Below are 17,564 nucleotides of genomic sequence, written 5' to 3'. Positions count from 1 at the left end.
GCCAAGCAACTAGCTGGACAGGAGCGTAGCCCTCACATCAGCAGACAGGCTACCTTAGGATCCCTGAGCCCACAGCTGCTCTGGACCCAGCCCTGGTCTCAGACCCACACACCAGTACACAGACACTAGACCCAGGACCCCTAGGACCCTGCAGCCAGAGACTCTGGGACCCAGCTCCATCTACCAGTGGGCAGAAACCATCTGGGTCCTGGCCCCACCTACCACCAGCTAGCTCTAGCCTTGGAACCAGCCTCACCCAACAGTGGTCTGACACCAACTGTGGGACACCTGAACCCTGAATCCAGAGACCCTAGGACCCAGCTCTGCCTGCCAGCAGGATGATACTAGCTTCACGACCTGGCTTTACTCCACTGGTGGGTGAACACTAGCCCTGGGAATTTTTTGGACCCCAATTCCGCCCACCAGTGGGCAGACACCAGACCCAGGAACACCACAGCCTCACAGCTTGCCTTTTCAAGACACAGCCAATACACCAGCAGACCAGCACCAGCCCTTTGAGCCCCTGGTCTCTGGCCCTGCCCACCAGCAGGCCAACTCCTGATCAGGGATACTTTGGGCAACTCAGCCAGCAGCCTCGGGATCCAACTCCACCCACCAGTGTGCTGATATCAGCTTTGGGACACCCAGGGCCCTGCATCCAGAGACCCCAGGACCTTTCTTTGCCCATCAGACAGCCAGGTCTAGCCACAGGACCTTCTGGACCCTGGCCCTCCCTTCAGGGGCCAACTCCAACCCTTGGCTCCCCTAGGCCTCAACGCAACCCACCAGTAAGCCAACACAAGCTCTGAGATACCTTGGACTCCTCAGCCAGTTGCCTCATTGTATAGCCCCACTCACTAGCGAGCTAGTACCCCAGCTTTGGGACACCCCAGCTTTGGGACACCCCAGAACCTGCAGTCAGCCGTGTCAGGAACTGGCTCGACTTACCAGCAGGCCAACGCTAGATCCAAGAATCCCGGCCCCAAAACCATTCACCCCAGAACCTAGCTCTGCCCACCAGTGAGCCAGCACCAGCCCCAAGTTGGGGTTCTACACCCAGCCACCTCATGACATGGCCCCAACAACCAGTGGCTGCCAGCACAAGTCAGGGCCTGACAACCAACCAAACAAGGGGCCAGCTGCGCTTCCCAGACTGCCAAAGTACTCAGCCCACCACAACAGAAGAACCCATACAGCCAAAATAGGGGTCACCTCTAGAGCATGTAGCTCCGGTGACCAAAAGGGAGTATGCTATTGAGATGCATAGGCTGTCTCCTACAAAAGGCCACTTCTCCAAGGTCGGGAAACCTAACCAACCAACCAACTCTGGGACAACATCAAGGATAGTAACATTGACATTCTAGAGGTCCTAGAAGGAGAAGAGATAGAGAAAGGGGCAAAGAATGTATTTGAAGACATAATTAGCTTAAAACTTCCCTAACCTGGGAAAGAAAACAGACATCCAGGTCCAGGAAGCACAGAGAGTACCAAACAGTGTCAACCCAAAGAGGAGCGTACCAAGACACATTGAAATTAAACTAGCAAAAATTAAAGATAAGGAGATGAATATTAAAAGCAACAAGGGATGGGGGAGTGTATAACTCAGTGATAGAGTGCATGCTTAGCTTGCACAAGATCCTGAGTTCAATCCCCAGTACTTTCGTTAAAAAAAAAAAAATCAGCAGGGGAAAAGAATAAATACAAGGGAACTCTAACTTTTCAGCACAAACTCTGCAAGCCAGAAGAGTTGCACAATATATTTAAATTGATGAAAGTGAAAAACCTACAACCAAAGAAACTCTAGCCAGCAACACTTCCATTCAGAGTTGAAGGAGAGCTCAGAATTTTATAGACAAGCCAAAGTTAAAAGAGTTTAGTACCACCAAACCAGCTTTCCAAGAAGAGTTAATGGGACTACTCTAAGTGAAAAAAGAAAATCCACAACCAGAAACATGAACATTATAAAAGTAAAAGGCTCATTGGTAAAGGCAAATTTAGAGTAAATGTATTTTGGATGTTAACCCCTTATCTGTCATATCATTTGCAAATATTTTCTCCCATTCAGTAGGTTGCCTTTTCATCTGCTGTGCAAAAGCTATTAAGTTTAACTAGGTCTCACTTGTTTATTTTTGCTTTTGTTTCCTTTGCCTGAGGAGACAGATCCCCCCCAAAATATCACTGCAATTTCTGTCAGAGTGCTCTGCCTATGTTTTCTTTTAGGAGTTTTATAGTTTCCAGTCTTACATTTGGGTCTTTAACTCATTTTTCTTTTGTGTATGGTGTGAGGAAATGTTCTAATTTCATTTTTTAAACGTGTAGCTGTCCAATTTTCTCAGCACCACTTACTGAAGAGACTGTCTTTTCTCCATTGCATATTCCTACCTCCTTTGTTGTAGATGAATTGACCATGGTGTGTGGGTTTATTTTCTAGGTTCTGTATTCTGTTCCATTAATGTATATGCCTGTTTCTTTGTACCAGTACTATGCTATTTTGATTACTGTAGCTTTGTAGTATAGTCTGAAGTCAGGAAACTTAGTGCCTGTAGTTTTCTTCTTTTTCTTCAAGATTGCTTTGGCATTTCGAGGTCTTTGGTAGTTACAGAATTTAAGGATTCCATAATTTTAAGATTATTTGTTCTACTTCTGTGAAAAATGTCATAGGTATTTTGATAGAGATTCTATTAAATCTGTAGATTGCTTTGTGTAGAATGGCCATTATAATGATGTTAATTCTTCTGGTCTTCTGTCTTGGATACCTTTCCCTTTCTTTGTATCATTTTCAGTTTTCTTCATCAGTGTTTTACACTATAGGCCTCCACTTCCTTGGTTAAGTTTGTATTTTATTCTTTTTAATGTGATCTTCAAAGGGATTGTTTTCTTGCTATCTCTTTCTGATAATTAATAGTATATAGAAATGCAGCCAATTTCTGTATATTATTCTATATCCTGTAACCTTAGTGAATTCATTTATTAGGTCTAAATTTTTTTGTGAAGACATTAAGGTTTTCTATATATAGAATAATGTCATCTGCAAGTAGTAACAATTTTATTCCTTTCCTTCCAATTTATATGACTTTTATTTCTTTTTCTTGTCTGACTGTTGTATCTAGAACTTCCAATATTAGGTTAAATAGAAGTGGTGAGTGGGCACCATTGCCTTGTTCCTGATTTTAGAGAAAAGGGTTTCAGCTTTTCACTCTTTTAAGTATGACATTAGCTGTGAGTTTTTCATAAATGGCCTTTATTATGTTGAGATATGTTCCATCTACGCATTCTATTCTTTATAAAAGAAATAATAAATAAAGATTCAATTCATACAGATGAATAACCTTACATATTTATATATACCCTTATATATTATTATTTTTTAAAGCAAAATTAACATATTCACATGGTAATTTCTCTTTGTTAGAAACAAAGCATTTATTTTTGTAAGCTCTCATTCAGTTTAATGCTATTTTTACAATTCTATGGCTTTCTTCTTTCTTACCTTTGGCTATGTACCATAATTATATATACCCATTAAATAGAAACATTTAATTGATATTTTATAAAATATAATATAATTAAGAATATAAATATTATTCTTAATCTCCATCACTGACAGTTTTAAGAACAGTATAGTAAAGATGTTGGAAAATATATATAGTATATTGACCTATACAACATGGCTACTTAAATTTATTTTTAAATTAATTAAAATCATATAAAATTTTAAAAATTCATTTTTAGTCAGAACAGCCACATTTCAAATGTTTAATATCCAGATGAAACCAGTGAATACCACATTGGACAATGCTCATACAAAGCCTTTCCATTTTCACTGAGCATTCTTCTGCACAGTGCTGGCATATATGCATATAGAATAAAAAAAGTTTTTCTCCATATCACTCAGTATTCCTTTCTGAAGGTAGGCATGTACATATTTGTCAAAGAATTTCTCCAGAAATATGTCTGTGGGTCTTCATACATCTGTACATAATAAACAGTATATTTCAAAATACATACGCTCATGTGTGTGTGTATATTTAATTTCAGCTGCATGGATGGTCTACCCATTTCATCTTTAAACTTAAAATATAACTTGAAGATCTTATTATATGAACCTTTTTGTTTTTCTCTAATACCATTTAATGGGTACATAGGATTCTCTTGCATAATCTACTAACATATATTCATTTTCTATTATATTCCTGTAAATATACTTGGAAATCATTTTTGGAATATATTTGTAAGCTAAATTCATAGCAGTTTTATTGCTGGGTCAAAAGAAATGTCAATTTGAAATTTAATAGTTTCAACTTCCTTTAATCAGATTAACAAGCAATATTATATACTTGTTAATCTACTCTAGTTATCATTATACCAGCATTTTAAATATTATCAGTTTGGCTGATGAAAAATGGCACTTAATTGTTACATTGATTTGCAATCATTTAATTATGTCTGACATTGCGCGTTATCCTGTCGTATGTGCATTGGCAATTAGTCCATTTTGTTTTCGAGGAATTCCTTTGCATACGCTATTTAAATTGGGATTTTGCAAGTGATACCCATGTGTGGCAACATTTTTTTTTTTGACATGTTTCTACTTAGCCTGAATCTCACTGGAATCATTCATTCACCACCATTTCAAAAGTCCAGTGAAAAGATATTTTGTATTTCAAATTTCTTGTTAGACCTGTATCTATTATTCAGTGATCGAAGAAGGAATGAATAATGAGTGTTGGGGAAGGAGGAACAATGCGGGGAGTTGTGAGTAAATGTCTGTAATGAACTCACTTAGCTGTAAATACCTATTTAATAAACACCTGCCCCATAAAGTGTTAGAAATGTACCCCTAAAATTTTCCCTCAGTTTTCAAAGTGAAATAAAATTAATGCTAAAAGAAAAAGAAAAGAAAAATGCAAACTGAACACATTCTCCATGCCTTAAGCTTAATCTGACCTTTATCTGGACATTTGAAGCTAATAATTAACATTTCTGAGAAAGGGGACAATACAAGAAATAACTTTTGACTTCAGACCTCTAAAATGCACATTTAGTAAATAATAATGCAACTCAAACTAATTCATCCTGGAGAATATTTTTATATCCTTTCATTTTTGGAGAATTCCTAATGGAACTCCTAAGCACAGTTGAGGACACCCAAAAGGTTTTCAGTTGTGACTGAGGTGAGAATAGAAAATCCTTTTCTTACTTTAGAGCTGGGGATTTGGACACAAGACATTGAATCCGGAGGCAGTCCCTGATTATTCCTTATTGTCATTCCATTGGATTTGACTTGATTTTACAGGACCTCCTTCTTTCCTCAATTAAGCAGAAAGTTCTGTGCCACCAGGGAAGTAAATCTGGAATTACTCTTTTCTTTTACTATTGCTCTTTATTTGGGCTGAGAAGGGTCATTTGTGATATCTCTGCTTGTTAAATGGATACTGACAAATGAGACAAATGGAGAATCAGTTTATTATTATGAATCTTGAGCATGAGGTGTAATAGTCCACCTGTTAATATACTGAAGAAATTACTGATGTTCAAAGCTGAGAATCTGAATCTTGTTATTCTTTGTTTTTTTTAAATGAATTGTATATTCAAATTCTTCCTCTGAATTGTCCATATCCTATAATTTTTGTTGTTTGCATCCTGTATCTTTTATAATCTCATGTTAAAATTAGAGATCAGAGACAGATATTTTAGCCCACTAAAGAATGCCAAGTAGTAAATGATAAATTCATGGTGAAAAGCATCTGTTAACTGAAAAATGTTAGTTCAATTAATATAGAAGACTCTTTCAATTCAGTTGAAAAATGAACAAAAGATACAAATACATCGTTCATAAAAGAAACACATTTTATTGATGAACAAATGAATAGATGCTTAACATAATTTACAAACAGAAAAATGACTAACTAACAAAGACGTAGTTATTTTGCACCTACCCCATTGCCAGTTTCACTCTGATGTTATGAAGAATTGGAAAGAATGTGGAGAGCAGGGCCTCCATACGTTGCTAGCAGGAGTGTAATTTGTGTTTTTACTTTGGGTGACACTTTGTCATTATTGTGTGAACGGGACATTCCCATGCCCTACAACCCACAAATTTCTCCCTGGATGCATACCATAAGAAAACAGTTGCACGTGGGCATCAGGAGACAAGAACACAAAGGTCATTCAGTCATAGTTGCAAACAGCTGGTGTTCTCTACTGAGCTTAGGATCTATCAGTAGACATTTCAGACAAAATGAACAGTGAAGAATGACTTTTAGCTTTGGACCATTGAAATGCAAGTTTAGTAAATGACAAACTTCAGTTCACTCTGGAAATTATTTTTATATCCTTGGATTTCTGGTGAATGTTTAACTCAGTTTGGTTATATATATATTTGCCTAAAATGACATATTATTTGGTTTTGGTTGGTTTTGAACTTTTAATAGAGGCATCCTGCAGTCTGTGATCTTCTTATATGTGCTTTTATCACTCAGCATTGTTACTAATTTGTGCGTATTTAAATTTGCTGTAGTTCACTAATTTTCATGACTACTATAGGATATTCCATTCTTTTATTTTATTTTCATATTATTATATGGTTTGTTATTATTTTCATACATTATGATGTTTTTCTTACATATCTGATATTCAAGTTAAAAATACATCTGTATTTTTAATGGCCATCTCTATTACGAATGACACTATGTCAAGAGATAAAAGTTATTATTAATCTAATTCTGTGCATCCAAGGCCCATTAAGATGAATACAGCAAATATATGTTATACCATTTATACAATAATTTCATCAAAGATAGAAGAGAGGAAAAAGTAGATATCAAACATGGTATTATTGAAGAATATGCCAGAATATATTAAATCTCAACAAGTAAATTTCTTTTTAGTTTCTAACCTATGTTCCCACTTGTTCTTTGGGATTATTATGGTAATGCTAAGCTAATGATGTCATACCAAATTTAAATGCGTCTTTGATCCATAAGAAAATTTCATCACTTCTCAATAAAATTTAATCTTTCAAGCACTAGTATTTTCCTATTTTTTCCATTTTTAAAGAAGTTTCAGCCAAGTTAAATTTTTTATTTTTTTAATAAAGCAATGTTGATCATTATCGTTTCTCCTTTTTAAAAAAATATGAAAATTGCAAAGCTCTTGTTAGCCATCTCCTGACCTATGCCAGATATAAAATCACATTACTGGCATAAATACTTGAATTATCCGTGTCATACTTTAAAATATTAACTCTGTTAATTAGGTCTACCCTCTAATATTTACCTGATGGAATATCAAAGCAAAAATGAACTTAAGTAATGTGTTACTGGAGAGACCTAGTCAACCTATCTTATCTTATAAGCATTATATTCTATAAATTATCATACGTCATGATTAGGAAGACTCATCCAGAAATTCTAATGTGGTATTTTTTGGAACTTCTGTAACTTTTAATTTTTGTCTACATGCAGTATTCTTTAGTGCATTACATTCTTTAGCTGAATGTAATAGCACCATTCAAGAGAAAAATATGTTTGCAATATTGTGATTAGAAAACATTGACATCAATATCTTGTAGTAACCTATAATGAAAAAGAATATGAAAACAAATGTATATATGTACATGTATGACTGAAACATTATGCTGTACCCCAGAAATTGACACATTGTAACTGACACGTTATAACTGACTATACTTCAATTAAAAATAATAATGCTTTTTAATTTTAAAAAATTAAAAATATAAAACATGAAAACACTAAGAATTGGATTAGCACAACCAAGAATGTCAAAGGAATAATTTATGTAAATATGCAATTTATAGTAGCCCTCTTTCTCCAGCTGAAACCTTTCTAATTTGTTATATTTTTGAGTGGAGGAATATTGACATTCTTCTCAAAGTCACCTTGTTGGCCCTTTTTATTTTTTAAAGTTATTAATATAATTCAGAGACCATTAGTTTTCACCTTCTATTAAAAATTTAAAAATTGATTTTTAAATGTTTTAGTGTATAGACAATGATCCAAATCAACAGAATATTAATTTGGCTGTTCTCATTTAGTGAGCAATAAAGATATATGTGAGGCATCCTACATGGGTTAGTAAGTACTGATTCAAAACTCTTAAAAACTCCTACTTGTACTATGTTATTTTCTGCATTGAAGTTTTTTTAAATAAAATATTCCAGGATTAATAAAATTCATGGTGCGAAGAAAAAAGAGAGATCATCTATTATGTTTATACAACGTTGATGTCCTAGGTATCAAGGAGAAATATAATTCAAACACTATTCTAAGTAATAGGATAGCTAAGAAAAGAGAACATTAAAAATACACAATAAAATTTTTGATTTTTTAAATCTTTGCATACAAACACAGTTATGGCTATAAAAACAATCATGGCTTTATTTAGAGCTATAAGAGGAAAAATAATCTATTTGTCTCTTCCTTGCTTCTTCCATTTGAAGCCAGGTGGAGAAGGAGAGCTCATCTTGGGCATCACACCACAGCCTACAGTTTGGTTTGTCTTCTTTACTGCCTTCTCTTGATCTTCTGTTCCTTTTTATCAACTGGATAGTAACCATTCCCCTCCTACCATCTACTTAAGGTCAACTGACTTTTGAAAACCTCTCCTCATGCTCACTTCATGGTCATTTCTGGACTGCATTGTAAAAGAAATTTATTCATAATATATACTTACTCTTAATATATATACTTAATTGAAAAATTAATATTTTATTTTTCTAGAATAAGAGATGGCTTTTCTAAACATTTTTTGCAAGGTATTAGTAAACTAAAAATGATATTAAGTAATGAGGGAAGTTATAGCCAATAAATTATATGTAAGGGGTGTGTGTGCGCGTGTGTGTTTGCGCATGCACGTGCTTGTGCACATATGTAGGGATTTTGGTTGGGTAGAGGGGGAGGGAGCAGGAAAAAAAGACCATAGGATCCTCAAAGACCGTTTTCATCATTCTTTATCTGTTGAAAATGAACCCACCTACCCTTTAAGACTTAGAGCATTCTCCAACTCAAGTTCTTTTTTTCTTTTTTGTAGAGATGCCAGTACATGTTTTTATCACCAGCTTGTTACAAGATCTAGAATACTACTCACCTGAACTGCGCAGTTCTTAGGTGTCTGTCATTTCTCTATCTTAAGGCAACCAAGTCCTTTTACCAACTTCTCTTGCTTTTAACCCAATCTCTTACTCTCCTTTTGCTCAGTCCTTTCTCTGACTTAAGTCGTAAAAATGACTACTTTCTATTTTCTGGCACTTCTGACATTTAAGTTTGGGTTTAATGATTTCTTGCCATGATATTCAATATCTGACATCTTAGAATACCATCATTATCTATTTCTACCTCTAGTTATGATGTTTCTGACAAGAATGAATCATTGCAATGGAGCCTCTTAATAGAAGCATTACTGTGGCAATAGATGTAAATTGAGGTTCTAAACAACCTAGAAGAGCAATCATGAAAGAGTGATCGATGAACTGCACATATAATTATATACATATGACTCAGATGAATCACTTGCACTGGAAAGGACAGAGAGGGCTTAAAGGGGGAGGCTCTGAATGATATTTTAGAGAACTACTACTTGAATAAGGAGCAGGAAGAGGTGAAGATATTTACAGCAGGTGGAACAGGTTGAATAATAAAACAAAAGAAAGAAAACACATTTAACGAATGAAAGTAATAGTAAACATTACTCATAATAACTACATTGTTACTGAATCCATCCGCAGTAGAATATGTTTTAGAGGTTCTGCTCCCTTTTTGATGAGACTGAACTTGCACTGAATGTAAACTTTCATCTAATACTCCGTAAAACTGATTAATGATGACATTCCCAGATAGCTCTCTTAAACTCCAGGCTTTTGTACAAAAATCTTGAATATCCCCTATTGGATACCCCACAGGGATTGTAACCATAGCACATCCAAAATTGGTATGTCTAAAATGTTCCTCAGAAATATGCCTGATTTTGCTTTTTCCCAGTGTAGGCTGCAGTAGCAACATATAGCCAGTGATAAAAATGTGAAAATCTAAAATCGTTCTGTACGCTTTCCCAGTTTTCAGATTTAATCATTAAATTCTCTTGCTTTTATTGGCCATCTCCCTTGCATATGACCCCTCTTCTCTGTGCCCTTGCATCTTCCTTAACTTCTTGATGTCACATGCCTAGATTGTCATAGGAGCCTCTTACTGATCTCAGTGACCTCAAGATGTCATCAGATCCTATGTATTTTGCACCCAACTGCCACAGGAATCATTCTAAACTCAAATCTGATTTTGTTGCTTCCTTGGTTTTAAATTTCATCATTCATGAAAACAGTGATTAGTTCTGCCATATTCATGTTGTTGATAATGCTTGCATAGTATTAGCAGTGGTACATGGGGCTGGCCCCCCCCTCCAGGAATCTTTTAAAGCTACCTGTACACTTTTTGAAAGTTAGTCTCATAATGTAGTCTATAATTTCATTTAACTAAAAAACACTGGATCATGAAGCTTTCACTTACATTACCATCAAATATATGAACAATCTACCAGTCTCTTCTTTAAATCTTACAGCATTTTTTTTCCTCCCTTATCCTTATTATTGCTTTACCCCAAATTAGGAGACTAGCAGCCCCTCAGCAGAATCTGGTACCCATATATATTTAAAAGTATTGTGCTATAATTTTTAAATCATGAGGTTGTAAATTAAAATTGTGATTTCTAACTTATCTTGAAAAAAATGGAAAGTTAGAAGTACTGTATACACTTTCCTATAAGATAGTGATTGTTTGAAGCTGAGGGGCTTTTGCCCCTTTGAAACATCCTAACAGCTCTATTTGTCCTCAGTTTACCAAGATAGCTCCATTCTTCCAGTATCCTGCACACCCAGTTTCTTAAGGCATTTGGGTTTTGGACCCCTGCTCTACTATGGTGGTTGTATCCTGCCCAGTATGAAAGGGGAAAGTCCAGTGACTTTGTCAACTTTGTAACACCTTCACTCTTTACCGTGGTGTTTGTCTTACTTTGACTGGTCAGTAAGTTAGTTTTGGTACAGTTGCATGATATATAGAAATGAAGTACTACAAAATCTTTCCAGGCTGCCTGCAAGAATGCTTTTGTTTCTCAACTTGTTCAACTAGCTTGTGTTCCTTGATCATTGGTTTAGTTAACCACCTGCATGTTTGTTTTTCTGTTTATCCTACCTTGCCTGCTTTATTTCATTCATGTTAATGCTTTTTCTCCAAAAACACACTAGTAAGCATCCATTGCTGAATAATTCCAATAAACATATGTGGAAAATATTTCTGCATCCTTTTATTGCAATAGTAATTAAATAATTAAATATGTAGGTAACATAGTAGCATTATTGGCAATAATAAACTTCCCCAAACACTAATTTTAGGCCATATTAAGTTAGACTCCATTGGAACTTTATTAATGTCTGTAGTTAGGGTCAGCATAGACCAAAGAGTCTCCAGTGGCTGCTAGGGAGAATTAATCTTCTAGATGCAAAAGATGGTAACATTAATGGCTTATGCTAAGAGGGACTGAGGCTTCAATGTCCCTTGACTAAACTGCAAGGATGTGTTTCTTATATGCGTATCATCAGCAAGTCTCTTTGCAGCACCACCTGCGCCCACCTCTCTAAATTCAGAGAAGTTTCAACAGCTTGGGTCTCTGAAAAGGTATTTGGAAGATTTCCCAGGTTGTGTGCTGCATAAGCTGGAGGCAGTATAGTGATAATTAATAAAGTGCCAGACTGGATAATTGTAGGAATTGTAAAAGATACTCAAATGTTGTTACCAGAGGCACAGAAGCACCTGGGAACGTGTGAAGTTAATTTGCGTGAACAACATCACATGAGAGTGGATGGGGACAAGGGAGGTGAGATTTTCTTTAAATAATTCAGACTTCAGAGAGGGTAGCTCTCCAAAAAAAAGAAAGTAGGGAAAGAGGAAAGGGAGAGAGAGAGAGTGGGGAGGGAGGAAGGAAGACCTCCCCACTAAGGATGCCAGCTTCAAGTCCTGAGACCAGAACCTCCCACTGGTGAGGTAGTGCAGGTCTTGCTTACGAAAGGAGTTCCTCCTGTATTCTTCCATTACGTATGCTTCTCTGTGACCTTAGAAAAGCTTAACTGTGATATTAGAGTTTTCTTATCCCCGTAGGACTGGAATGATGGCATTGCCCTTTTAACCAATTTTAAAATAACAATAAACCTCCTCTTCCTGTGTAACAATCCACCTCCTGCTACTGCAAAGTTGAGTGAGATAACTTTGTGTTGTCACCCTGAATTCCCCATAGACTAATATTTATCAAGTTTCAATATCCAATAAGTTAATGAGAGAAAAAGAAAGGGTAAGAATGAGGATACCTACCTCCCAATTTTGTTGTGGGGAGGATTATTGAGAACTACAGAATTTGAAGCAGTTTACAGAGTTTGTGGTAGATGACAGATCAATGGTAGCTCCACTGTTGTTTGTTGCGGTTATTTTCATTATTATTGACATGGGTTTTTTGAAAAAAATGAAAAGCAAAATCTTTGAGATGAATTATTGGCAGTGATTATTCTGACCTTCTTCTAAAGTGGATGATACAGGATAAATGTACGTAGGCGAAACCTCTTTTTAAGTCAACATTACCTGAGATCCCAGGCTGCCTGCATCTGTATCTGACTTGGTTCTCACAATCCCCCTTCAGATTTGATGATTTGCTAGGATGACACAGAAAGAGCTATACTTACAATGACTGGTTTATTATAAAGAAAACAAATGAAAAGCCAGATGAAGAGGTAGTAAGCAGGGTGAATTGAGAACGGTCCCAAGCACAGTCTCCATCTCGGTGGAGTTGGTATGTGCCCCTTCCCGCTACACTGATATGTTTATTAACAGGGAAACTTCTGCAAATCTCATCGGTCAGAGGTTTTTATTGAGGACTGGTTATCTAGTTTGATTGATTGAATCATTGGTCATGTAACTGGACTCCATCTCCAGCCCCTCCACCCTCCCTGACCTCCAGTAGGATTCAAAGTCATAACTCTGTAATCAGGTGGTTAGTTTCTCTCCAGAAGCTATCTAGCCACTCTCCCCCAGCCCCTAGTTTTTGAATCATCTCATTAACATGACCCATGTGTGGTCAAAGGGGACTTGTTATTAATCACAAAAGACCCTTCTATCACTTAGGAAGTTCCAGGTGTTTTAGAAACTCTGCACTAGGAACCAGGGAAAAAGACCAAATATATTTTTTATTATTCCACACAAACTTTGCCCAGTATTGGTTCGTCTGAGTTTCTTATCCTTTGCATTGAGTTTGGAAATTTACAAGTACTGAAACCTTGACGTTTCTATTCTTAGAGAAGAGTGTTGTGGAAACTGCCCCGGCATAAGTTGTACACTATTATTTATACTTGTATTTCTTTGCAAAAACCATACAAATTAGTTTGCTTAAAATACATATGCAGTTTTTATTGTATTTTGTAAGCTTTTTATGCATCAACTCATTTTGCTTGCCTTCTCTTTAGATATGATATTACAAATAATCTCTATCTCAAAGCCGTTTTTCCACTCTCAATGTATTTATCCTTCACTTTATTTTCTATTCTTTCTAACATCACATCTATTCAAAGGTAAAATTAAAGGCTCAAAATCAATCATTTACAGTGTGGTTGTTTATATTTATATACTATATTTATCCAGTATAATCAATTATGTATTGGATTCTAATCTGCTTCACTCTAGGGGTTTCCTTTAAGGAGATTTTTGTCTTTAGTGTGTGTCTTTTTAAAAATATAAATACACAACATGTGAAAACACCAAAGTGCAGAGACAGAAAATCATGACACTGAAGAATTTTGCTATTTCTTTTCCTCTTGATTAATCCAACATGCAAATATAAAAGCAATTTGGTTACTTAAGAAGTTTAGTTGTGTTTTGCTTTTTATTCTTGTAATGAAAATATTAATGTAGTCTTTGATAACATGTGGAGGAGATATGCTAGTAAATTTGTTCTTAATGAAATGTCTAATACAGCCCCTCCAAGTTTTTATACCCATCTATTTAATCACATATATGCATACTTATAATAGGAATAAGAATGCCTATTTCACAGTGTTAAGAGGGAAATGAATATCTTTATTTGGTATTTACATATCCAAATGCATATTAATCTTTCTGTTATTAAGCTTTTACAGATTTGTTTGTTTGTTTGTTTTTAGGTAACCTTCAAAGCATCAAGACATTCAGTTTCACCAGATTTAAAATATGTTCTTCTGGCATATGATGTCAAACAGGTAAAGGATCTTCTTCGAATTTTTTTTTTCCTTTGTGATTCATTCAGATGACAGTTCATAGTTTTTCTTGATTATCTTCTCACCTAGAGAAAATTTGTCCTGTCCAATAGCTGCAGGGGAACACTCCTAACCAATGCTGCATGAGAGAGTTTTGGCGACAATGTCCTTTCTTCCACCCCTAGCTGGCAAATAACTGGAGCCAGCTAGGTGCCTGTGCTGGTCCAAGTCTATCTCTTTGAGAAGGGAGTGTGGCAGCATTTAGCAAATCCACAAAAAATGGTGGCTTTTGACATTTTCAGGATAAGCATGACTATCTACTTGAGTGTTGCATGTGTGTGTGGATTAAAGGGTTTCCTAATGGTTGTTCCCTGAGCTGCAGGGTGTAGTGTGGGAAGGAACTAGTGAAAACACTATGGACAATGGATTCTTTGGTGGTATTTGAGCATAAGCCTTGTGGTTGTAGAATATTCTGAAAATGGGGCAAGGCAAGGAATCGATTCTGAACAAATGAAATGTTCTAATTGCAATTAGTGTTTCATTTTTCCACGTCAGTCCTACAGTACAGTGAAAACATTATGTATGGTTGTTAAGTATTTTGCACTTGGATATAATTTGCATTGTTAAAAAAGCAAAGTAAATGTTGAAAAGGTATTTCAGCAGGTTAGTTTCTGCTGAAAATAAATGATTGGAAGTTATTCAAGAAAGTTTTGTGTGCTTTAAGGCAGACACTAAAATTTTATAGACTTAAATCAGGAAGCCTCATATAATGCATTGAAAGCCTTTGAGCACATGAAATTTTACAGTTCAAAGAACCTTCTGTTTGATGGTTTTAGTCTTTTGAAATATACATGTCCTATATTTTTAGACAAGTTTATATTTGTTTTTTAAAATAATTAATTTACACTACAAAAAGCAGAGAGATGGTAATCAAAGACATCTTTTCCTATTATAAATTTTGGCCCTTTTCCTTTACCTTTGTTCTGTGTTCTATTTATTGAGATTTGGAAAATCCCACCTAATAGGAAAAGTGCTTGAGTTTTATAAACAAAAATATTACAATATCTCCAAAAGTTTTAAAAATAATATTATTCATCTAAGGAGTTCTAATTTAAAATGACTGTTGCATTAAATTGACAATGAACGTAAAAAAATCAAGTTTTAGTAGCTACAATAATTACGAACTAGCAAAGAGGTAGACACGTAGACCAGTGAAATGGAGTAGAGAACCCAAAAATAGATCCACACAAATATGCCTGATTTTTGACAAAAGTGCAAAAGCAATTCAATGAAAGAAAGGTTGTATTTTGAACAAGTGGTACTGGAGCAATTGGACATCCATGGGCAAAACAAACAAGCAAAACCCCAGAAATACCCTGACCTCAGCCTCACACTAAATAAAAGCTCAAAATGGATTATGGATTCCGTTGTAAAATACGAATCTATAGAACTGATGGGAAAAAATACCAGAGAATCTGTCATATCTATAGCTAGGAAGAGTCCTTAAACTGTATATCAAATGAATCACCCTCGCAGTGATATTGTGAACATATAATGGTATAGCTATACTCTGAAATACAATATACAAAATTAGCTTAACCTTGGATATTTTAGCAAAATATGTCAGGAGGTTGTGATGATATAATTAACACCAAAAACATACACCCATGGACTAATCTTAATATACCCCCTTTTTTATTTTTGCTTAATTTCAGAAAGAATAAAGATGCTTTATGACATATCAGTCTCTGGAAGTGAGAGAAAGCTATTATTTTAAGAATTTAAAAAATTATCAAACTAAATTCTACGGTTTTATACCATTTCATATATTCTTATTTATTTATCATCTATTAGATACAAACTGCTGGGCTGGACATTTTGCAGGGGATGTTTGTGTGTGTGTGTGTGTATGTGTGCATGCATATGTACATGCACACACACACACACACACACACATGATTGAACCATCCCCTTCAGAAACATACGATCAGGTAGTGGTGATAGGACTCAAACACTTACATTTAGCATATATAGCACTGAAGGAGTGCTGTAGGAGTGGTAATATTAAATAATAGAAAAAATTCCATTCAAGATAATCATGTTGGAGAAGGAGTCATATATTCGGTTCTGAAGGTTAAATAAGTGAAGCTAAGTAGAGGAACTTTCCAGGTGGGCAGATTACATGTGATTTCATGGAAGCAGCATTAAATCTTTGAGGTACAGTAGTCGATTTCAGTGTAGCCCACAGGTTGACAATTTAGAGAGGGGAAAAACATACCTATAAATCTGGTTGAACCTAAATTAAATAGAAAATAGTAGAAACTATCCTATTCTATGCGGTTTACACTGAGATAGCAACTTGGGGTCATTGATGGTTTTAGAGTAATTAAATGACCACACCCTGTGTGGGTGTCAGTGTGTGTGCAGACACACATAATGCCCATTAATAAAAATGGGAAAAAAACAATCATACAAAATCCAACCACCCAAACACGTCCACTGAAATTATTTTGGTGTGTTTTCTTCTTTTTTATGCTCCTATATATGTATATATATTTATGAAAGTAGAGAAACAAGAATTATCACATATTAAGCATGGTTTTAAGAAGACACTGTTAACCTGATTTCAAAGAGGAGAAAAGCCAGCCTCAGAAAAGCTGGAAAATGCAGGATCTGACAGACTTAGACATTTCCTCAAGGTCTTTCAAGTAGGTAGTCATAGCTGCACACTAGCAAGTTGGCTTGTGCAGTGATTTGTCTTTAATGTCATTCTATGGCAGATGAGCTGAACAAGAAAAAAACTCAAAGGCTGGTTTCCCATAACCACTCTCTATTGTTGGACCTTAGTTGTTTCCATGTTTAAAAAATGTTTTGAAACTGTTTTTGAGTATATCCATTTTTTTCCTTGAATTGATATTTTTATGGGATCCATTTCCACAAATGGAATTTCTCAATGAAAAGATACAGCAATTTTAATTGAACTGAGGTTCACAATAGCTAACACAAAATTAACTATTCTAAAATGTACAGTTCAGTGGCATTCAGTACATTCATGATGCTGTGCAAACACCGTCTCTATTTAGATCCAAAACATTTTAACCATCCCAAAAGAAAACCCTGTGCCCATTAATCAGTTGTTCCTCATTCTTCCCTACCCGACCCTCTGATAATCACTAATCTGATTTCTGTCTGTGGATTCATTTATTTTGGGTATTTTACATTGGATATTTTACGCCAGTGGAATCATACGTACCTTTTGTCTGGCTTCTTTTTCTGGCTTCTT

The 17,564-nt window shown here is 35.6% G+C and overlaps 1 protein-coding gene across 9 annotated transcripts in view; it reads left to right on the top strand.

Moving 5' to 3' along the window:
• The window catches only part of DPP10 (dipeptidyl peptidase like 10), a 725,696-nt gene that overhangs the window by 452,550 nt on the left and 255,582 nt on the right, over positions 1–17,564 (top strand). For all 9 annotated transcript variants that reach the window (XM_072960847.1, XM_072960846.1, XM_006196097.4 and 6 more), the window contains one exon: positions 14,210–14,284. In XM_072960847.1, the coding sequence (XP_072816948.1) occupies positions 14,210–14,284 (75 nt within the window). The remainder of the gene's footprint in view (positions 1–14,209; positions 14,285–17,564) is intronic.

This window comes from Vicugna pacos, chromosome 5 (genome assembly GCF_048564905.1).
Source record: "Vicugna pacos chromosome 5, VicPac4, whole genome shotgun sequence".
Classification (NCBI taxonomy): domain Eukaryota; kingdom Metazoa; phylum Chordata; class Mammalia; order Artiodactyla; family Camelidae; genus Vicugna; species Vicugna pacos.
The sequence above is the reverse complement of the archived record's forward strand: the minus strand, read 5'-3'. Positions and strand labels throughout refer to the sequence as shown.